Raw genomic sequence first — 24,838 nt, 5'->3', positions numbered from 1 at the left:
CTTTCATTGTTATTCGTCGCTCTGAGGTTCTGGCTTTAGGACTCCTTGTAGTATTTTTTGGAGTGGGGGTTTAGTTGCAATGAAATTCTGGAGTTTCTGTTTGTCTGGGAAGGTCCATATTCTTTCTTCAAAGAGGAAGGAGAGCTTTGCGGGATAGAGTATTCTTGGTTGGCATCTATTTTCTTGGAGTCTGTTGACTATGTCCCTCCACTCTCTCCTTGCCCATAGTGTTTCTTCGGAGAAGTCTGATGTCAGCCTTATTGGTTTTCCTTTGAATGTTATCTGTTTCTTCCCTCTTGCCAGCTTCATTATTTTTTCCTTGTCCTGGATTCTTGGGAGCTTTACTATTATGTGTCTTGCTGTATTTTTCCTTTCGTCGTGGAAGTTTGGTGTTCTTCTTGCTTCTTGTATATCAATTTTCAGCTCCTTCTTCACATTTGGGAAGTTCTCTTCAATTATCTCTTTGAATATTTTCTCTGTTCCTACATCTCTCTCCTCTCCTTCTGGTATTCCTATAACTCTTATATTTCCTTTCCTCATGGAGTCAGATAGTTCCCGAAGTCTTTCTTCGTTCTTTTTCCTTCATACTTCTCTTTCCTTTTCTGTTTTGGTTCTTTTTATTTCTGTGTCTTCAAGATTACTTATTCGTTCTTCCATTTCATCTATTCTGCTTTCATTGCTTTTCCCAGAATTCTTTAGTTCTTCCATTAATTCTTTGATCTCCTGCATTTCTTTTACTTCCCTCTTTAGGGACTCAATTTCTTTCTTCTGACCATTGTTTTCCCTCTCTAGGGACTCAATTGCATTCTTCTGATCGTTGATTATTTTTCCCTTATCATTGTTTTCCTTTATGACTTCTGTCAGTTTTTTAATCACGGCAATTTTAAATTCTCTTTCTGGAAGGCTCAGAAATTCTTCCAAGTTATTGTCGTTGCAATCTGGGGGCTAATCCAACTTTCATTTATCATGACTGAATATTCTAGCTACAAATCATACCCATTACCCTATGCCTTCATGTTTTTGTACTTGCCTCATGTAAACATTTCTCTTCAACTGGATAATTCCTGTTTGTACTTTAAGATTCATCAGATTTTTCTCATCAAAGATGTTATTCTTTGAATTAGGTCATTTTCTCTCTGCTCGCCCCTCAATTAAAATACCTTTGTGCTACTGAAATGATTCAGACATAGATTTATTCTGTCCTTTAGACCCTATATTCCTCCATGGAAATGCATATGTCAGTTTTATTTGTGTTCTAAACACAGTGCCTGATATATTTTAAGCAATCAGTGTTAAACTATTTTTTATGTCTGTGAAAATTTGAAGCCAGGTTCAGTACATATCACCTAGCTGTGATTTGTCTAAATACTATATTCCTACTATGGACAGTCACAGGACAATTTTTGCTAAGTGGTTTCTGTAATTCTAAAAGTAGCTATCAAAAAGGAAATGGAGAAAATGTTTAAGTCAATAACATTAAGAGAATAAGCTTTGCCTTTCATAAATGTTACATTGCAGGGTGTAGTCTATGACTCATTGGTTTATAGTCATAAAGAGATCATTTTGAAACTTTCTTTTAGAAAGTGTACCGTAACGCAGGCAAATCTTATGCTGATGGAACATCTATCCATGGGTATATTCCTTATTGGTGCATATATATGTATCTATGCTTTATATTATATACTTAAATATATACTTTATACTTTATATTATATACTTAAATATATACTTCATACTTAATACTTCATATTATATACTTAAATATACTTTATATTATATATTATATAATTATATGTTACATTGTGTTATTAAATATTTTATATTATAATATACAATATATACTTTATATTATATATTATATGTATTATATATACATATATAGATACATATGTACACACATCCCTTTTACTGTCTATTGCTATATACTCTTAAAATATAGGTGGAAGTATATCACTCAAAATATATGTATTAAATAACAATGGAAGAACCACACTGGTCACTGACTGACTTACTTTTCTAAGATTTCTTATTTTGTGATATACAGAAAACAAAGATTTGGAAATGGTTATATAAATCTCTCCAAAAAATAGCAAAATAACACAGAAACAAAACACATAAAAATGGATTTTTTAAAAAGTTCAAGGAGACAGCTATACAACAAATTAACAAAACAAGGTCATAAAATATAGAAATGAAAAGGAAAAGAAATTTTTGAGAGGAAAAAAAAGGGTTATAACTTATTACTACCCTAGATATATCCTAGAACATTTTCTAGTTTCATAACTTGACTAGAAATGGACCACAGATTGTCTTTGGAACTTGCTAACAGCTAGTACATGAGATTAAAAACCAAATCACTTGTAGCATACTGAGTCTCGGACACTTTCATAAAGAGAGAGCTCTTTTGTGTTTTCTTGTTCCTCGGACAATGCAACAGTGAGTTTCTTAGAGTTATTTTCTGAAACGGTCTTTCCTGAGACTGATTACCAATGACATCAAAATGCAGTTCAGCCAAATTTGTAAGGCCCCAACCAATGATATTTTACTTTAATTCATACACTTAAGAGTATCTAGGAAAGTAATTCTTATTTTTCTTGCAACTTCGCTGTGACTATATATTGGTTATCACAGAATTTAAGAGTTAGAACCTTGACCCTTAAAATATAGATGTTATTTTTTATTATTTGAGGATAAAATTATCACTAAGCATGTTTGACTAATGTCCATTTTATCGATGTGTATCACTATCAAACTGTAAGATAGACGAGGCTATGCAGTGATACTAAAAAATCCCAAAATCCAGATGTTTAAAGCAAAAGGATCTATTTTGGGTTCATACGCATCTGTTGTGGATCAGTCCAGGTCTCTGATCCATGTGCTTATTTGTTGTCCTCATTCTGGGACTCAGGCAACAATATGAAGCTTTTTTAGCCATCAGGATAGATGGTAAAGAGAATGTAGCAAAGCACACACTAACTCTTACAGATCCTAACCAAAGTCAGGTGCCACTGCAAGCTTTAAGAGGAAGTCGAAGGTTGGAAAGAGGGGAGGATGAGGGAGGGGTGGGTGGGGGGAGGGGAAGATGGGGGAGGGGAGGGTAACAAGCAATGATCACATGCACAAAGCTGAGGAGCCAAGTTAAAAAAGCTACCACCCTTACAATAGAGTCAGGTCGTATGCACACACAGAGCTAGTATTTCTGAAAGAGTTTGGGTTTTAATGCTATCTGTAAAACACAGGTGACTGACAGTCCAAATGCACATGCTCCAAAAGAGTGAATTTCATCTTGTATTTTGTATAATCAAGAAATCCATGCCATGCCTCACAGATTCTATACCCCCAAAAGAGAGCATAAGTCTCACTGTAAAATTATATTTACAATTCTTCAAGTCAAATTATATAATGTAAATGAGGAAAAGATACCCTTTGTCAGAGAAGATCTTTAAAAGTTGTAATATTTTGTAAGTTAAGAGAGTTGGAATAGGTGATCTCAGAAACCCTTCTCACTTCTGTAATGTCAATTTTAGGGAAACATCATAAAATATTCAAATGAGCATTTTTCAACTAATTTCTATTCTTCTTGCTCCCTTAGCGGGAGACTAGATCTTGGCATGGTCAGGGTATATGACTGATCCCCTACTTTTAAAGAGTTCTGAAAATCTATTTGAGTCCTGTTTTCAAGGAAATTATCAACTTTCTTTCTCATGAGAGATCTTCCAACAGAGGTGTGATCTCCTTGTTCTTTACTGCCTTGTTGAGATAATTCCAACTTTCATAAAATTCTCTTTGGCTTTAGTAATGAGGTATGGGAGTTGCTGGTGGGTGGGTGGGGCATGAATGATTCGAAAAGAGATCTGGATTTAACTTTACATTGATGGAAACTGGATCATTTTGACTTGATTCACTGTAAAGGCAGATGTGTGAGTTACAAAAGGCTAATACACAATTTACCACTTACATAAAAATTTAAGGACTCACAAAATAAGGATATCTATTATTTATGGATACATATAAATGGAACAAAGTAAAAAAACATGTCCTGGTGTGCATAGATCAAATTTACTTTAATGTTTGCCTCTGAAGAGGCTAGGAGACAAAGAACTCTGGAGAGAGGTTAGGAAGCTTCTACTTGATATGGATAAAGTTCTATTTTAAAATCCAAAGTAATAAAAATAAAATGGTACGTTCTTTAATTTGCATGGTGTGCAACATGCAAGGTTATGTTATTCTTAGTTTCTGAACTTATTTAACTGTCCACAAAAAGATAGCGTTGTATTAAAAAGTCCTGTCAAGAGCTGAGCTGTACTGGAGAGAACTGAGCTAGCAGGTTTCAGAATAGGTGAAAAAGCCCCTAAGACAAAGTGAAAATAACAAGCTTTTAAGCATTTGCTGCAATAGTATAAGCAAGAGGCTAAACCAGAAGAAGTGCTGCCTTCCCCACTGTTCCATTTTCCCCAATGGAATGGCACCAGACAAGAATCAGATGAATCTGCACACATGATGGTGAGTGGGGCCTCACTATCTTTTGAGCCTGGAACAGAAGGTTCCTACAGTTTTGTGGACACGGGGCCTAGGAAAAAGCTAAGAACAAAAGGACTGAGGACGGAGTCAGTGTGGAGAAAGATGTCTTCAGGGTACTCTAATTAGGAGACCTCAGAATGGAGGCCCCTATGCTAAGAGTGCAGGTATGCCTGAAAACATGGCCAGCCATAAGAACCAGAGCCCTTTCCAGAAACTTCCTTCAGAGCCTGCATACATTAACACTGTGCGTACATAGGATGTGGAAAGGGCAGATTTTCTCCATGAAACCTGTCAGGTAGCACTTTTGTAGTTATCTATAGTTGGAGGGTTTGTACAAGGAGCTAAACTCAAATTCTAATTAGTTTTTCCACTTTGAAAAGTCATATCAGTGAGAAATAGATAATTTAATAATAATGTATGGAAATGCCAATACCCTACTTTCAATAAACAATAGAAATAAGAGGCGATCAACAAGGAAACAGTATAAAATAACAGTATAAAATAACTGGACCTACCACTTCTATTTAACACTGTACTGGAGGCTCTAACCAGAGCAATTAGGCAAGAACATGAAATAAAAGTCACCCAGTTGGAAAAGCAGAAGTATGGCTCTCTGTATTTGCAGATGGCATGATCTTATGTAGAAAAGGTTTTAAGGAATCCACAAAAAAGCTATTACAACTAATAAACAAATTCAACAAGTTTTAGAATAAAAGATCAATATACAAAATCAACTCCTTTCCCATACTAGCAATGAAGAATTTAAAACGAAATTAATGAAACACTTTCATTTACTATAGTACCATCAAGGACAAACCCTTTTCCAACCTCAGTATCAGCTTTCTCTGGCTTCTTGGGAATGTCCTCACTGGGATCTCCCAATATGAGCAGTAGAACATGTTCTAAGGAAGTATCTCCCTTTGTACTTTCCATCAAAACTTACCTATTTTGTGCTTATTTCTTCAAAAAATTACTGTGCCCTATGTGGTTTTCAGCTTGTTATCACTCCAGACCTCTCAATAAATTGCTGTAGGGATCTTTTGAAAAATATAAAAAGTGATCATAAAGATAGATAAATATATGTAATAAAGAGTAAAAATCCCATTTTTTATTGTTTTTTTTTTTTTGTAATTGGTCATGATTGTGTGTTATACAGAGTACTCCAAAATAGGAAAGTAAATAGAAGGGGGATTAAATATATATAAGAAAAATCATTGTTATTGCTTATAATAAGAATTAAGAACTCTTTTGATAACCTATAGTTAAACTTAGTTTCAGCACCTTTATTGAGAACTGAGTAATAAGAATGTGTGCTCCCCAAAAGGGGCAAGCCAATGAATGACTCAGACTCAGTCTTGCTGGCAAAACAACTCCCTCACAATAGAAATTTAATATTATTTGTATGTATTTTTCTTTCTCTTTAAAATTGAAGTAACATTGGTTTACATAAGTGTATATAATTCACATATGTAGAATCACAACCTTTTGATGTATGTTACCACACCTACCACCAAGATACTAATAATCCTCCACCCTATTCTGTCGGGATCCCTCCAGACTTTGCTTCCCACCCTCCCTTTCCACTTTCGATAGGCTCAATTCTACACAGATTTCTAGGGTTTGTTACTGGTTTCGTTTTGTCTGACTCTTTGTTTTCTTTCTCTCTATTCCACATATAAGTGAAACCATCCAGTATTTGCCTTCATTCTTCTGACTTATTTCACTTAGAATTATCTCCTCCAGTTGATTCATGTTGTAGCAAATGACACGAGTTTATCATATTTTTATAGCTGAATGATTTCACTGTGTCTGTATACCACATCTTCAAATTCTTCAACAAATGGTGTTGGGAATCTGAATGGCCATATGCAAAAGAATGAAACTAGACTAGTATCTCAATGTATACAAAAATTAGCTCTAATTAAAGAATTGGATGTAACACCTGAAACCATAAAATACATAGAAGAAAATATAGACAAAACCGTCCATGACATTGGCTTCAGTGATGTTATTTATATTATTTGGCTGTTGAGAGGACTTACAAGAATCAGGTAGAATCAAGTAATGTCACTTTAAACAGAAAGAAAATGTTTTTTTCCATCAATATGTAAGGAATAAATATAGGAGAAATAATTATATTACTCTAGTCGACATAGTGTTTCACATACATTTATCTTATCCTATGGGGAAGGGAAATAAGAGATTATTAACTTGGCTTACAAACTACATCTATGTTTTATATATAGTTTCTCTCTCTGTATATACACATATGTATGTCTTTATATACATATACATCGTATAGATTTATCCCTGTTTTTATTTCTTTGAAGCAATAGGAGCCAAGCACAAAATATTAAGTACCAGATCACACTTGTAAAAAGACATACAGTCACAGCCCCTCCCTTGTGTGGTAAATGCATACATGTATATTTGTATAAGTGCTTTTTATGTTTTGAAGCTTGAATTCAAATTTAGATAATAAGTTAAGCATTTACAAAATATGTATTTTCATCCTAAATATTTCCTGTGTATGGAATCATATCTTTGGTCAAATATAGAAAAAGTAAGTTTAGAACATGCCCAAGGGTTTTGAATCTTCCTATTTTTAAAGCAAGTTTTATAAAACTGTTTTAATATACATAGCTCTGATTACATGACTCACTTCCAGTCTCCTATCAAAAGATAGCAAACCTAGATAGAGTAAGTGCTAGGTTTTAATAATAGGTATTAGGTATCAGTCCACCTTTGTGGACTATCATCTGCCAGTATAATCAGCATTATTTTTTACCTGTTCAGTAAATATTGTTGGGTACACAGCAGCATTGAGAGGGATGAGTTGGTCCCAGGAAATATTTAACTAGTGAGACTTTTATTAATAGAGAGCAGAAGGAAACCACATCTGGTGGAGCCTTGCAAGTCCTTATCAAAGGACAACTTTATCAACAAAAACCTCATCACCTGCAACTGTCACCATGCTCCCATTACTTGGGAATCTGTTTTTGTTTTTGTTTTTTTAATAAGCAAAACTGTTCATCTACAGCAACTCACAGAAATTCCAAAACATGTAACACTTCATTCACCAATAAAAGTAGTTTAATTCTCAACCAGTTTCACTGAACTGAAGCAAATAACACTTGACATGTCCATTAGGAAAGTAGAACTGCTGTGTCCAACACTATTAGAAAACTGTTGCTTAGATCCTTATACCTCTGGAACACAAACAGTGATATAAACCAATATTACCTCAAAAAAAAAAAAAAGAAATACCAGACCTAAAACAGAAGTTTCACACCTTTACTCTCAAAGCTTAGGAAGACATAAGACTATGCTGGTTTCTCATCATTTTGCCTTCTCTCTTCAGCAAAGATTCTTTAGTGAACAATAAATCGTACTTTGTAAACTAATAATTACTAATTACTGTTGGACTCTGGTAAAGTAACTATCTAAAATATATGAAATAAAACTTAGAATGCAAATTAATAGACTTATTTCTTGTTTTGTGGAAACAGTAAATAAAAGAATTTTAATATCATCTTTTGAATGAATTCAAATGAATTTCTGGTAGATTAAATTCTAAAATCAAATCTTTATATCTTCAGCATAGACCTAGAGAATTAGAAAATTAAGGACTAATGCTGTATATAACTAAAAGGATTAAGTTGAATTTTTTTTTTTTACTTCAAGAGCACACAAAACATTATCTCCTAGCCTCACCTACCTTTATCTTTCATTTGTCCTTGACACTATTATCCTGCCATTTCCCCACTCCTTAAGGCTTTAATCTCAATGGTATTGCAAATACTGTTTTTCGTACATTTCATGCTTTCATAAAGTAGAAGAAATACTTTATAGCAGCATAGAGATATAGGTAATGTCATTCTCAGTATTGTTGGAGAGTGGTGCCCCATTTTTAAGCTATAAGCAAGAAAATGTCAGCCCCTCACCTCATGTCCCCAGTCATACTTTATGTTTCCCATCACTCACATCATTGGGATGAAAAACCAAAACAACACCCCCGGTTTTAAAGTGTATGTTAATTTTTCTGTTATGATGACTTTGTTTTCAGCAGAATCAGTTCTTACTGTCCAGCAGAAGAGTCTGAATCTACATTTTTCAACAACATTAATCCTTTAGCTCTTTACAGTTTCTTCAGCAGAGCCAAGCTAATTGCTATTCTGTGAGGGTTTACTCAAAACTGCACAGTAACATATGAAAGATAGCACAGTGCCTTGCACAACCCCCCTGGAGTTGATCACTTATTCCTTTGTGTCTCACCAAACCTACACAGATGTTTATCACAGTATTTCTGCTACCTTAATACAATTTCTTGTTTACATATCTCTCTTTCTCTTATTGTATTTGTGGCATGGCATCTAGTATAATGCCTGGCTCATGGTAATTGCTTAATTAATATATCTTGAATGAAAACTCTAGTGTGAGAAGCAAGGAATTAGTGAGGTAATTAACCAAGTACTAAGTAAAGGAATAAATGTGGAGTGGCAGGTTGACTGGAGGACACAGTACAGAGTAATTCTGGCAGTGCTAGGGCAGGCATTGTGGAGGTAGAAATAAGCAAGTTTCCAAAGGAAAAGGGCAGTGGAAGCTAGCCTGTCTGGCCCATGTGGTGAAGTAAAGAGAGTTAAGTTTGGACAGACACAAATGACAGAAACTCCCAAAAGTTAAAATTAAGGAATTTGAATTTGAGTTGAAAGCAGTAAGGAGACTCTATAGTTTTTGATTTGGATAAGAAAATAATCAAAATATTTTAAAGTTTTGTTTAAAAGAGTGTATGCTTATATCAAAAATTTGTGTGTCTTGAACATCAGATTATGAAATATTTATTTTAGGCTGTGGGTCATCAGTTGATCCTGATGGTCTCTTTTTCTCTCTTCTCATCCCATAGGTGGTTATTTTGTATTTTGAGCCAAGCACATTTCGCTGTATTCTCCTGAGATGGGTCCGTCTTCTGGGTTTTGCTACTGTTTATGGAACTGTCACTCTCAAACTTCACAGGTATATTTTATTAGTTTTCCTTCCCATAGAGGATGAAAGTGTTTGGCTTAACATGTAATTGCAAGCTGGGTCAGTCACAGCTTGAATATATATAGTAAAGGAAATATCTATCTACTGGATTCTCTAGGAAAATCTTCTATATAGCTGAATTTGAACAACATGCTTTAATAAAACATGCCATTAGTTTCCATTAACCATGGAAAGATTAATTCTGAATACATTTAGAATGAATTCAAAGCAGCATATACCAGCTAGGAACAGGAAAGAGTATAGAGACAATTCAGCTGAAATAACAATCTAGGTTCAGAACTACCAAAGGACCCTATATATTAAAATTCTGCAGTATGCCTATTTGAGAAAAACTACTGTCTTCCATTCCCAATTCCCATGTCCCAGGGCAATCCTGCTCATATTCTAAGGGTGAAGTGGGAAAAAAAATGTGTTTCTGGCTTTCCTCCTTAACCATAGTGGTCCAGTCATTATTATTGACTTTGTATATTAAAGAAAACTATAAATTCTCTTAAATTTAGTTTCATAACCATCTACTTTTTAAAAAGTGTATAACAAATAAGTATGTACAATAAATATTATGAAGGAAGAGAAAATAAAATAAATCACTGATCCACAAAGGCTAGACATCACTGAAATGATTTCAGGACTTTTCCTTGCTGCCTCTTTCTACGTTTTCTCTAGGTAGTAGTGCCCAAGAACATTGGGGAGAAACACACAAATTTCATTTGTAGTATAAAAGTGTTGCTCTGTAGTGGAAACTCTTTCTACTGATCTGTTTTAAAGCTTTTTTGAAAACCACAGTAAGGCATTTATATTTCCATGCTAATTTGTCCATGTGTGTCTCAATAAAAGTATCTTAATGTGGCTCATAGAGCAATTTATCTTAGATGCCATAATAAATTGTAATATATTTGTCTTTAAGTGTATCCCCTTTCAACCCTTTTTAAAATGTGATGATTGTACTATCTACTATACAGAGGTGCTCCTTCTTCCCTTCTTCTCTTCCTGCTCCTCCTCCTTTTTACAGTAATGCTCTAGATTCACTTTTTGGAACAAATATAAATATCCTTAATTCTCAACCTACCTTTCTTGTATGTCACTTAATACAAGGAATATTGGAGTGAATTTTAGGATATCCAGTTCAAATCTCAGTTTAGTTCTAACTCAGAAACAATCATAGGCATCTATAAAAGTAAAGGATTGAACAATCCTTTGAAACAAAAGTAAAGGATTACTTTTACCTGTAAAAGTAAAGGATTGAACAATCTCTAGCATTCTTTCTGACTCACTTTATTCTTACCATATCACCACACACTTTGTCCTTTTATTCTTTGGGTACTATGCAGTTTTATTCCTTATATGATAGCTACTATTCACTAAAGAAAATGAGAAATTAACAGCTTAGCATTAACAATAAAGCTTCTAGGAATCCTAAAATAATGGGTGACCTCTGAAGACTTGAAAATTAACCTTCTCCTTATGTGTCTCCTCATGTGATTATTCGATCCTCTACTCTATAATACAGTTTGCTTATGTAATTATCTTCATTTTTACCTAATTTACCTTTTCCTTGATGTGAGGGTCTTACTATTGAGTCCGCAGCCCTTGGGACAATGTCTAACACATGGGAGGTGTGTAATATATGTGAGTTGATAAGTGAATAAATAAAATGTCTGATACAGACTTGGAAGCTGCTTCCCACAGTTCTCTCTACAGATAATACATTCTTATTTCCCTGCTTCATTGTGTGTCCTCAAATGTCTGGAACATGTAACACTGTAGTCTAAAGATAGGTGTTTGATGGGATGCAAACTGTATTAAATAACACTGAATCATATACTAAGGAAAGGACTTCCATTCAATTTATCTTTCCATTCTTCTGATTATTTCCAGGAGACTAAGTACTTTAAAACTGGCAGATCTTTAACACCTGCCCAACAGTGACTGTTCTTCCTTTGTAACAAAGAGCAATCAAGCATCAGGTTCAGAGCTTTCCAATACTATCTAGATAAAGCTAATTAATTTTGTTTATTTTTTTTTTGAGTTCTCTATCAGTTTTTCATTGAAAGTGGCAATATAAAGTTTCCTTTAAGATATGTTAAAGCAATACATAGAAATTGATTTAAAGAAAATATTAGCTAGTGCTCAGAGATAAGCAGAAATCTGAGGGTGGAATGCAAGTAATTGGAATTTGGGAAACTCAATTACTTTAACATTTTTGCTTATTTGAAAGATTGGAATTAAGAGTATTTTCTCTCTGAGAAGTCAATGCCTTGAAGAATTAACCTACCAAAGACTTAAATCAAGTGGAAACTATTTGTAATTTAATGAGCTGAATTATTCTTATCCAGTCAGAACCATATGGCTTTATATTATAATTTTGAGGTTTTTTTCTATATTACTCAAATTTAACTGATTGCGATACTGTTTATGTCTTAAACAGAATAATCAATGTCCCTAAAGAAATGTGAACAACTCAATGGGAGTTACTGGCTGATCCAGCTTTGTATGTTCCCATTCTTAGTGCTTCACCTTGCCAATATTAAACATTCAGATATTTCTTAATGAAAAATTAGTGGATGTTTATAGTAAATACAGTGACTAGGGGGGGTGTCTTTGGTTGGTGTCTCTGAAGTTATGCAAAATATGGCCATGAAGAAAGGATCAAGATTTTATGTTAATATGATAGAGAGGAAAGATGTAATCCTAACAAATACTAATTTTAATTTCTGTTCTGCCATTAACTTTGTATATAATCAGGAAAAAATTACTTTAACGTCTGAGAATCCGTTTTCTCACCTAACATGTAAAGTGGTTCTAAAGATTAAATGTGATTGGAGTATATGTAACTATATCAAGTAGGGATTTTTGGCTCCAAACCAGATTTATAACTTAATTAAGTAAAAAGGGAAGTCTTTGGAAGGATATAGTGAAAATCATAGAATTGAAAGGAAAGTCTACAGAACAGGCTTTCAAAGGCCTGACCCAGGGTAATTTGTGGGATCCCTATAGCATAGGCTAAGGCATAAAGTCCTTGAATGCTATAGTTTTATCATCATAGAGATTTTATTTTTTATTTCAGATAAAAAAATTAAATCCTACCTTGGCAGGCAGAAAATTCTAGGGAAATTATTATTACTTCTAAATAAAATAACTGTTTTTGTCCCTTAAGAATAGGACAGGCAAGAAAGACCAAAGTTTAATTTCAGTTATTTTCCTCAAGGTTTAGTAAAATTATTAAACCTTTCTTTCTCCATCCACTGGTCTCTCACTGATTGGTTGTTATGTTTGCAGAAATGCAGTAGTTCTGAAACCTAGATGCAAAAATGAAAAGGGAACATGATCTCACTGTCCATGGTAATGATTCTGGTAGGCTGGGATGGAAACTTAAAGGTTTTCTTCTTATTTACCAAATTTTCCACTTATTTTTGCAGTGGTTTCTCCCAGCATTTGAGAACTGTACAGCAAAAGGCTATTATACAGATGACCCAAAGGAAAATTGCAAAAGAATCCTTTGTTTATGAAATAGTGCAATACAGGAGTAAAATATGTTGGGGGAGGGAGTGTGAGTGGTCTTTCCCTTCAGGGAGTACTTTTACCACTGACATCATTTGGTATCACCAGCAACTGATGGAGATAAAAAGGCCAAGTTTTAGTTATTATTATTATTATTATCACGTCAAATACTCAAAAGCCAAAATGAACCCCACTGTTACTGGCACGTAGGGCAGACCAGTCCCACTACCTCACCTCATTAGCAGCCCAAATGCAATTTATTTAAACCTAAAACTGTTTGTTCCTTTTTGAAGAAAGAGAAAAAAAATGGCTCATAAGAAAAAAATAGATTTAAGGCAGGCAAAAATAAAGGAATTTCCTTCAGTAACCATAGATATCCATAGATAGGTTTGTCTAGTACATGAATGATGTAGGATGGATCTAAAAGAACATTTAGCACCTCTGTAGATGTGTGGGATCACAGAATATTTCCTAAGTTAGGTTTGTTCATATATTTTTTAAGAAACTTGGGAAGCGTGGTGAAGGATTATAAGTGCTTTGGTGGTGGGTGTGGTGTGTTAACATCGATCTGAAGAAGTGTGAATCTATTCCATTAAATCATGTACAGTGTTTTAAATCAATATTACCTCAGTAAAAGAAATTATATATTTTTAAAAGGTACAAACAACTTCTAGCTATAAAAAGCAGTCCCGTGGATGTAATGTGCAGCATGGTTAATAAAAATGATCTTATATTTGAAAGTTGCTAAGAAATTAGACTTTAAAAGGTCTCATCACCAGAAAAGATCATTAGCTATGTGAGCTTACAGATATAACTAAACCTGTTGTAGTAATCATTTTGCCATAAATACATATATCCAATCATTGTTTTATATCCTAAAATTATATAACATTATATGTAAATCATATTTCTTAAAAGTAAATGAAAAATTAATGTAAAAAAGAAATTTGGGGAGGCATGTATCTAGACTCAGGAAGGGGGAATATAGTTTCAGGAGGCGAGGGGGGAATGTTTTTAAGTGAAAAGTGGTAGAGAGAGATTGAGAAACTCCATACTAAAAGATTTTTTTTCTATTCTTGTTATACAGTTTTTGAAAACACATTGCTTTTTCCCTTTTCTAAAGCTAATCAAGAAAGACAAAAGACTTTTTTTTGTACTGTATTTAAAATGAATATTTAAACAAGCTGGGAAAAAACCTTCCTTGGCCATGAACTAGGGATTTTCATTTCATGCATTATTCAGTACTCCCTGGTCTGGATACAATACAATACATAGCAGGTTTCTCTCCTGTGCTCATTAGCTCCAAATATTTACAATTTGTGGGAAAGTTGGTTTTTTTAAATTTTTTTTAGTTTGTTTCCTAGCAAATTTGCAACAGTAACTGGAAGATATTTATTTTTATGTATTCTTTTGAAAATGCATAAAATACGATAACACATCTCAAATTTTAAAGGACCAAAGAAAAGCAAGTTCATAACTATATAGAAAAACTAAGAGCTAGGGATAAAATGGAGATTATCTCTTTTAGCTTGTGATAGAAAATCCAGAAATAAACCCACAGATTTATGGTCAACTAATCTTTGACAAAGGAGCAAAGAATATGCACTGGAGCAAAGAAAGTTTGTTCAATAAATGGTGCTGGGAAAACTGGGTCACTACATGCAAAAGAATGAAGCTGGACTACTACCTCACGCCATGCACAAAAACCAACTCAAAATGGATTAAAAAACTAGACATAAGACCTGAAACCATAAAATACATAGAAGGAAATATAGGTGAAATACTACATGATATGCACATCAAAGACATCTTTACAGACACATCACCCAAAGCAGTGAGAGTGAAGGCAAAGATAAACAGCTGGGACTACATCAAATTAAAGAGCTTCTGCACAGCAAAAGAGACAATAACAAAAACAAAGAGAAACCCCACCGACTGGGAGAACATTTTTGCACACAACACTAATGATAAAGGACTGATCACAAAAATCTGCAAAGAGCTGATAAGACTCAGCAACAACAAAGAAAATAACCCAGTCAAAAAATGGGCAGAAGAGCTTAAAAGAAACTTCTCTGAAGAGGAAATGCAAATGGCCAACAGGCATATGAAAAAATGTTCAACATCACTTGCCATCAGGGAAATGCAAATCAAAACTACAATGAGATATCATCTTACACCAGTGAGAATGGCACATATTAAAAAAACTAGCAACAACAAATGTTGGCGAGGATGTGGAGAAAAGGGAACTCTCCTGCACTGTTGGTGGGAGTGCGAAGTGTTCCAACCACTATGGAGAGCTGTCTGGAGATTTCTGGACCTACTAAACATAGAGCTTCCATATGATCCAGCAATTCCACTCCTAGGTATTTACCCAAAGGACACAGAAACATCAATTCCAAAGAGCACCTGCACCCCTATGTTTATAGCAGCACTGTTTACAATAGCTAAGCTTTGTAAACAACCCAAATGCCCAAAAATAGATGACTGGATCAAGAAGATGTGGTACATACACACCATGGAATATTACTCAGCATTCAAAAAAGATAAATTCATGCAATTTGCAGCAACATGGATGGAGCTGGAAGGGATCATGCTCAGTGAAATAAGCCAGAAAGAAAAAGAAAAATACCGGATGGTCTCACTCATAGCAGGAATCTAGAAAACTTAAATAAGGGACCAGGAAAAAAATAACTATAAGAAAGATAATATCAAAATCAACAAACAACTATGAACCAGAGACACTCTGTGGGGGTTGGGGGGTGGGGAAAGGAGGGATTGGGGTCAAAATAAGGGGGTTGTAATTCTATGGGGAATATAAAAATAAAATTTAAAAAATAAAATAAAAAGAAATAAGAGGTATCGAGATGGAGGGAAGAAGTGAAACTATTTGCAAATGACATAATCTTCCTTGAGAAAATCCTAAGGAATCCACCAAAAACCCATAAGAACTAAAAAGCAAGTTTGGCAGTGTTGCTGTATACAAGCTCAACATGCAAAAATCGATTGTATTTCAAATCTTTCTATGGAAAATCAGTGCATTGTCTATTGTTAAAATTGTTGATTCTTTATATACAAGTGAGAATCTAAAGAATATTTTTGATTAATCTGCACGTGGACTCTTTCTAAATTTTTATATTGGTGTTTATATAAACACCAAATTTATATATTGGTGTTTCTTGATAACACCAATATATTAAAATGTTCTCTTTCCCTTAAATTAACAGTCTATTTTAGTGACTCAACGGAGCCTTTCCAAAACACTTAAAATACGATTTTATGTAAATGTCTCATTTTGTGTTATAGTTGTGTATATTTTTAATATAATTTAATTAAATTATATAAAGTAATAGTGATGAGCACAATATGGTGACAAATACAAATGATTCTTAACAAGTACCAGTTCAACTGGTTGGAGCAAAAGTGTTTGAGGCGTAATGGAGAGAAGTAACACATTAACTGCCAGTGCTAACGTTTACCTGACAGGGACAGTCCTCAGTATGTCTACATAAGGAATGAAGAATGACTGGTGAATTAGTTAAATGGAGAGTAAAAAGACCTTCTGTTGTGCTTTTATACTAGTATCATTCTGATAGTGAAATAATTCATTTTTCTACTTTCATTGAATTTAGTACCTTGTCTCTTTAATTTCTACTAAATTTAAACCAACTAAAACCTACTTATGAAGAGTTCTGTTTTCTTTCTCTCTCCTCTCTCTTCTTCTCTCTGGAAAACAGTAGATAGAGAGGTGTTCTGGTTCCTGTTCTCAGTCTGCCCTCCTTAGATGCAGGTATAATTTATAATTTAGAGAAATTGAGTGAATAACTTCATCCTTTTCTTGCTGAAGGACAGTAGAGTTAACATAGGTGGAGAAAAGAATAAATAAAAATCTGCTTGAAAATAACTTTATTTACTGAGTATGTTGCATAATTTAGGGGAAGCCAACAAAGATCTATAGAGAGGGGGAAAACCAGCATAATACATGGAGGCTATTTCATGTGTATTGTTTTCATCTATGAATTTGAGATTTTTGTGAAGCATTCAGATGAATACTTCATTAAAACGTTGAAAGAATAAGATGAAGGAAAGAACAGAAAAGTTGGGAAAATGAATTTCTTTTTGCATTTTGGAAATTGATTACAGATAACCTCATAATGTCATAAAACATTCACGATGAGTGGGGCCTAAAGCTCCAAGCCTTGGGGTGTGCTCCTGGGTGGAAGCTGACAGTCGTTGTTGCTAGTGACAGCTGCACTAGGATGAAGTACAAGGAGCGTTCTGCTACCAGGAACATGGAAGAGAGACCAAATGTACAATGTGGACTTCTGCTCCAACTTCCCAGAAGGTGCCACATGCATAGGTTTCAGATTTGCCGCAGCGCACCTGAGAGAGCAGAGGTGATGACTGCAGGGGAGAATGGGGAGATGCAGTGGGGCTTCCAGGAAGTGTTCCTGTCCTCTCCTTCCCTTTGAGTTTCTTTCTAAGACCATAGCAGTAGCTAAATTATACCTGCATCTAAGGCAAGCAGACTGAGAACAGGAACCAGAACACTTCTCTGTCTGCTGTTTTCCAGAGAGAAGGAGAAAGAGGAGAGAGAAAACAGAACTCTTTATAAGTAGGTTTTGGTTGGTTTAAATGTAGTCAAAATTAAAGTGACAAGGCACTAAATTCAATGAAAGTAGAAAAATAAGTTATTTCAGCATTTTACTTCCTGACTTTCAGATTTGCGTTTACGTTTTGTTTTGCTCTTTCAGGGTTTTAAAGGTGTTTCTTTCACGAACAGCCCAACGAATTCCCTATATGACTGGTGGACGGGTCATGAGGATGCTGGCAGTAATACTCCTGGTAGTGTTTTGGTTTCTTGTTGGCTGGACTTCGTCTGTTTGCCAGAATTTGGAGAGGCAGATTTCACTTGTTGGCCAAGGGCAAACATCTGATCACCTCATCTTCAATATGTGCCTCATTGAGCGCTGGGATTACATGACAGCAGTTGGTATGTGGACACTTCTTTTGTGTGATTGTCTTGGCCTTTTACCAGTAGCATTAAAATGGACTTCTTTGGCAGCCTTGCCAAACCCATTCACAAAAGTTAAAGAAGTTTCTCCTAATGTGGTTTTAGTAAAACAAAATTATGAAAAGAACAATAATGACATGTGGAATGCAAACTTTTTCTGAAAGTTTGCATTCTTTTTCAAAGGTATTTAGCTTTGTTAAGAAAGTGTATTGAAGTGAATTGGGAAGGAAAGAAGCAGTAAATAAGAATACTTCTTTGTACAAAGATACTCTGCTTTCCATCTCATCACTGTGTCCCCATTTTATTAACAGTAGCTGTTCTCTTGACATTTCTGTAGTCAGAAGAGAAAGAAAACATGTTGGCATTTTTTAACAGTTTTGGTCCTGTGATATTTCAGACTTGTATCTAGGACACTCTTTGTATAGAGATTTTCTCTGCAGAATTTCTACTTAATCTGCTTTTCCTCTAAAGATAATGTATTAGGAATTCTCTGGAGAGCCCATATTACACAAAAACAAAACTATATTTTACATGGGTAGGAAAAGTTACGTGACTAAGAAACTGGAGAATTCAGAAGAACCAAGTGATGATGTAGGCTAAAGCACAGATTATCTTTCTAGCACCGCAGTTTTTTGAAAATTGAAGAGAAATCCATAGAATTTTTCTGTTTTTCACATTCGGCTATTTTAAGTTAAGCCTGCAAAGATACAGAAAAAAAGAATGAAAACAAGCCTTTATTATTTTGTTGTTATTTCCCTCAGTAAGCCACAGGAGGTAAAAATATTTGACAGAGGTTAAAGAAATAAACAACTGAGTTTATTATTTTCTGTTTCCCCCATATTTGGTAGTTGGTTGAATGTCACATTTAGTATTTTTTTAAGAAGTCTTTTAAAATGTGTACTAGTTTATGATTTAAATGGAATAACATTTTCCTGGTAAAGATATTTTAAGTATCTCATATGCCTCATAGTTGTGACGATAAAGCAATGTGGACATGTAAAGAGAATGATAATGGTAATATACAAATAAAATCACCACATTTTGATCAATGTTAATGAAGATATTAATAAAACCATAATAGTTGATATTAATATCAATATAAGAAGATAAAGCATAGAACTAAGTTAGGAAGCAATTCTGATTTTTCTGTTAGTCTGAATAGGAAAATAAAAACCAATAGGGTGGATAAAAAAATTCTACTCAATGGAAACCTCTAACATAATTTTATATTCTTCAGTTCAAGTAGGATTCAATACAAGAGTGGTGAAACTAGGAAAAACCATTTCCCTGTATTATTATGAAGTAATTTTTTTCTGTTTTACAAATAATATAATACTTAAAATACATGATATGACATCATTGGGTCAGGAATAAACAAGAAGAAAGCATGGTCTATTTACCTAATAGTTTTTTATATTTTGTATACCTCAGTTTTGCGATGTATTCACAGCCTTTTTAAACTTCATTTTCACTCTGAAAATCACATTTGTCATCTATACATAGAAATAAATAGAAATAGATAGTAACCTGGATTTTATAAGAACTCTTTAGAAAATAAGAATTTTATACAATAAACAAGATCCACTGTGTATCTGTAGTTTCCAGTACTGTGTTGAACACTTTGCAGGATATAGAAAATGTACAAAGGCCTGGCTATTGGTTCACATAGATTAAAGAGAATTGTTAAAAATTATTAAAAAACAAAATTAGGTGGCAAGCATTCTTGATACAATATTAATTCAGTAAAGCACCTGTGTAAACCAGAACCCAGTAATCTTTATTGAAGACAAGTTTTTTGAGCCATTGGTGATATTTAGATTATTATAAAGAGTTATAGAACATTCCCTTTGATAGGAATGTGGTAGTGGTGGATGGAGTAAGAATTGTATGAAACATGAAGGAAATGTCTAAAAGAGATTATGTTAGAATACATTGTGAATAACAATGATTTATTGTAAGTCTTGAAGACATGTTATAGGAATTTGGAGATCCAGGAAAGTGATGTGATGAATGAGTTTAATCAAAATTGCCTTTCAGACATGTATTTTTAAGGGAAATTTACCAAATTCTGGGAATTTGGACTTGGAATCATTAGAATGGAGAGAACAGTAGTTCTCAAAGTGAAGTCTCAAAACTAAGTGCAACATCAATGGAGAGTTGTTAGAAACGCAAATTCTAGGGTCTGGACTCAGACTTCCTCTGTCAGACACTATGGGATAGTGTCTGTCTTTAATAATCCCTGAAGATAAATTCTGGTGTTATTCTAAATGACAGAAATTCTGACTCAGAGAAGAAATCAGTTGAACTTGCTAGAACATAACGATCATTTATCTCAATTGTGCTCTGGATATTCCATGGTATTCTTATTGTTTACCTGATCAACTACTAGAAAATTCTTCACAATGGTAATTTCACTTCTTGTACTGTATCCTCTCTTCATACCTCCAAACTATCCAGGTTTCTTCTTTCTCTGACATGACTTCTACTTGAATAATTAAGTAGGAAATCTCAAGCATATCTTCTCACATATCTGTGAATTTTCCTATATTATATATATGTATGCACATACACTCTCCCTACTCACTCTTATTTTTTTTCCTTCATTTTATCTAAGCTAACCCCTACACTAGACTCATCTAACACTGACCACCTGGTCTCCAGTGACCTCTGTTAAATGACCTTTCTGTTATCTATATCCCCCCTACCTCCTATATCACTCTGAAAAATTCCATCCTAATGACAATTTTCTCTCCTAGCTTATTTGTTTAACTGCTCTCTTCATAATAGCTCTTGAATATCATAGGCTAATTTCATTGTACTTTGCTGCCACTGAATTCTACTTTCCTCTAGAGAAAACACTAACCGAATGACAAATTTGTCTTCTAGCAAAGAGGAGACTATTAAAAGAAAAAAGGAAAGAGAAAAGTGGGCTTTTAGTTCTGGATAATACCAGAGAAGGGGACAGAGAGCAAGGAGGACCCTGAGCTCACTGCCAACCCTGAGCTAAGTAGTACAAAATGGTAAAAGATTCAAGCATGAGAGGACTTCAGGGAATGCAGTTGCTTGGGCAATAACCAGGTCTCTCTTAAGGAAAAGAGGTAGAAAGAGACTAAGAGATTGATTATAGTGGTAAAATCTAGGTCACAGCTTTAGGAGATAGAAGTAGCAAGACTTGAGAGATGGGAGTTAATGGTGGTTATTGTTTTTGTCCTATAAACTATTATAACACTTTGGTTTCAATAATATACTTTTTCTGCAGTGACACAATTCTCTAAAGAAAAATCAGGACACATGATTAAACAACAAGAACAAATATTTGAAATTAGGACTTCTTGAGAAATTGGAGACATGTGGTTGCTGTAATTTTTCTTCACACTATCCTACAGCAATTTCATTTATTTATCTTACAGCATGTAGCATTAAGATGTTCTGTATTTAACCTCCCTTAATTTAATATTTTCTAATGTGTAGCATATGTCTCTTTTCTCTTTATATATTTCTATAAATAGTATGTGTAACATTAGATTTTTTTATATTCTTTTCTTCAAGAATAAATTCATATATCTTCAGTCAGCTAAAAAATGTACTGAAAGCTAAATTATTCCCTATATCCTAAATAAAAATCCTTCTATGTAGGGGAAGGGTGGTAGAGAGCCAGGAGTTGGACTTCACCATGAGATTAGGGGACATCTTTCTCAGGAAACTACATATACTTACATTAGTGTCAGAAAAGTTAATGTAGAAAGGAAAGAAAAATTGATGGTTAGTACATTAATAAACTTGCATTCTGGATCAACTTTATCTGTCAAAAATCTTTTTAATGCAAAATAAATTATTTGCAAGACTGTATTTTTTCCACTGAAGTAGAACACTGGCTAGAAATATGGTTCATAAATTTAAAGAATGGATTCATTCTGTTTGTGCTTACTACACAGGGGTGCTCCAGAAATGCTGAGATAGGTGATTTCTCTATAAGTGTTTCAGGAGGAGGAAACTAGTATAGAAAACACCTTGGAAAATATCTCCAAAACTCTGTGAGCCTCAGTTTTGGGTTTGGTTTTGTTTCTTTGAGGAAACATTTGAAAACATATAAAGGAAAGAAAAATGACTCTAGAATCCTTTGTGATATATGTCTGCTTATCTTTTTCTCTAATCACTCTCCTCTATAAATAATTGTGAGGCATATTTCATGGAAAGCAGACTAGGATATGAAAATTGCAACTATGGAAAACAGAAGAGCATTGCCTGTGGGGGAAGTGTTTTACAGACCCCATAGTAGAGGTCTTAAAGATGATTTTATCTGGTAGAAAGAGAATTTCAAAAGCTGGATGTTTCAGAATATTTCTCAAGCAGACTAAAATTCCCATAAAGACATGAACTGCCATGCCTCTTTGAAAATCATCTATAAAAAACTTCACACTTTACTACTTACACTATTTGCTGTTACATGACCAGCACTTTGAATTTTTTGAGTATGTTTAAATGTATCCTCTGTAGCCTACTGAAGACAAAATGGTGGTCAATTGTCCGTGTGTTAGTATGCTTAGTTTATTTGAAGTTAGTTTCTGCACACACTTAAGATAAAGATGCAATACTAATGGCCAAGTGCGAATAAGTGCACAGATTCTTTCCTTACCTACAAGAAACAAGGCTGCAGAAAAGTGATTGATAGATGTTAACATTAAAGAAATTTAGAACTTCCATTCCACACATGAGGAAAAAATCGAGAATAAAGCTACTTTGCTACCTTTTAGCACAAGAATATATACTAAAGCTCTATTCAGGCTTCGATTTTATCTTCTATTTTGTTCTGTTATTCTATATACCTTTCTATAATGGTCTGACTCTTCTCAACTACATTATATGATCTAATTACTTTTCCTTGACAAGGACTCTTATAAATTAACATCTCCCTTCATCTCGTCATATATGTGAAAAGTCCACTAGATGCATGAGCTATCTAGTTCTGAACACTCCTTACAACTTGACATCCTTTGTTCTATATTTTATTCACCAAGGCTGAAAATCTAAACCATAATTAAACATGAATGCTAAGCATGGATTCACATTCCATTTTGGGAATTTTAAATATGTGTGTTTTCATGGAATTCCACCATTGGTTACCAACTATTCAGAAGTACAGTTCATTTCCATTAACTCCACATGACATGTTTTCATTACAGAAAATATCATATTTACTTTTCTTTCATTTGACATGTTCTGCTTTTTTCTCTTCTTTCCTGGTGTAATATTTTAAACACACAAAACAGACAGTTGTTCAGTTGTCAAGAATATTTTGGTAGAGTTGTATTAAAAGAACTCTCAGAGTTTAAATAACAAACTGCTGTTTCATGTGTTTTCTCCAATTCTGATTTCTACCATAATTAAAAAGAGAAAAAAACCTGGTGCTATTATTTCCTCTGAGGTTAGTGTATTTAGGAATAGAAAGGTATGTGGGTTTTCCCTATTTCAGCTCACTGAGACCCATTCCAATAGCAGTCAAAACCCTGCCATAAATTAAGTAAGAAAGAGACTAACTGGTCCACAGAACAGCAGAAGATATAGAGTAACCACAGAAATAATTTTCTGTGGTCAAGCTATGTCCTGAGTCAAGCCTAACTCAGCAAAGCTGTCTCAACGATCTTATAAGCTGTAAATTTAATAGGGAAGTTAAAATTCCTTTAACGTCCAAAAGAAAAGAATGGCCCTATGAATATGTGGTTAATGTAGAAAACAATTTATTGTCTCTTACCATTATAAAAAGAGTAAAATTTTTTTTCACAGACATGGAATATAAATTAATTCAATATAAATTGTGCTAAAACTACTCAAGCTAGGCCTTCCAAAAGTATGTGTGAGTTTCTAGTGATATAGCCCAAGCAAAGGTAAATATCTGTAAAATTTAGCCTTTCATAAAGGATGATAAATTTTAAATACTTTTTTTTCAAAGTTAAGTGAGTTTATTAAAGAATCAAGAGTAAGGTTACAAACCCAGGAAGCAGTTGGACAAATTGTACTGTGTGAGAACTGTTCCAACAGAAACAAGATTGAATTTAGTTTTGTATAGATAGGAACAGTGAGTCATTGACATTAACATGTAATTATTCTTGGCAAGGGGCTTCTGGTTTTGTTTTGACCTAAGATGCATTGATGCTATCTATGTGCAGGTGCTGGGGTTTAATCACTTCCCTTTCTAAAGGCTATACTGTGAAGACAGGAATCCTAGGTACCCATTGTTAAAATCTTCTTTATATGGTTTCTTGGTCATCAGTGTAGGTTGAAAGGCTGGTATGCCCTAAGGCAGCAGATTCCTGCATAGGCTACTGAGTGGCACCTGTGAACCCTATTCTGACTTTAACTCCATGCAAATGGCATTCCACTCTTGCCTGCTAGACCAGAGGAGTAGGGGAGAAGGAGCCCCAAAAAGTTTTATTATGTGTCTTCAGTATCCTCCCTTTTGGTCATTTGTAACCTTTGTTGCATTCTTCACCAGTATTGCATTTTCTCTCCACCATAAGGGCACCTCTCATGTCTGTCACTTACACTGGTGTGTAAGTCTACCTTCCTCACTGTCTACCTTCCTCACTGTTATGACATTATGACGTGAGCCCTTAACCAGTTGCCCTCATTGATATCTAGTACCACATCTGGAAAATATAAACTTATATTTCACCTAAATAAATGCAGTGATCACATTTCCTATGGCAGGAGGGGAAGGTAGAAAGTTAAAGACAAACAGTGTAACCAAACCAGCACAAATACTAT

At 34.2% G+C, this 24,838-nt stretch overlaps 1 protein-coding gene across 1 annotated transcript in view; it reads left to right on the top strand.

Annotated features, from left to right (window-relative positions):
- Nucleotides 1-24,838, top strand: part of GPR158 (G protein-coupled receptor 158) — a gene marked incomplete at both ends in the record, with an annotated part of 240,943 nt that overhangs the window by 199,771 nt on the left and 16,334 nt on the right. Inside the window, 2 exons of the mRNA XM_084254000.1 lie at nt 9,425-9,534; nt 17,814-18,052. Coding sequence (XP_084110126.1) covers nt 9,425-9,534; nt 17,814-18,052 — 349 coding nt within the window. The remainder of the gene's footprint in view (nt 1-9,424; nt 9,535-17,813; nt 18,053-24,838) is intronic.

Source organism: Talpa europaea, assembly GCF_964194135.1.
Source record: "Talpa europaea genome assembly, chromosome: 14".
NCBI lineage: Eukaryota > Metazoa > Chordata > Mammalia > Eulipotyphla > Talpidae > Talpa > Talpa europaea.
Note: the sequence above shows the minus strand (reverse complement) of the source record. Positions and strands in the feature narration are given on the sequence as shown.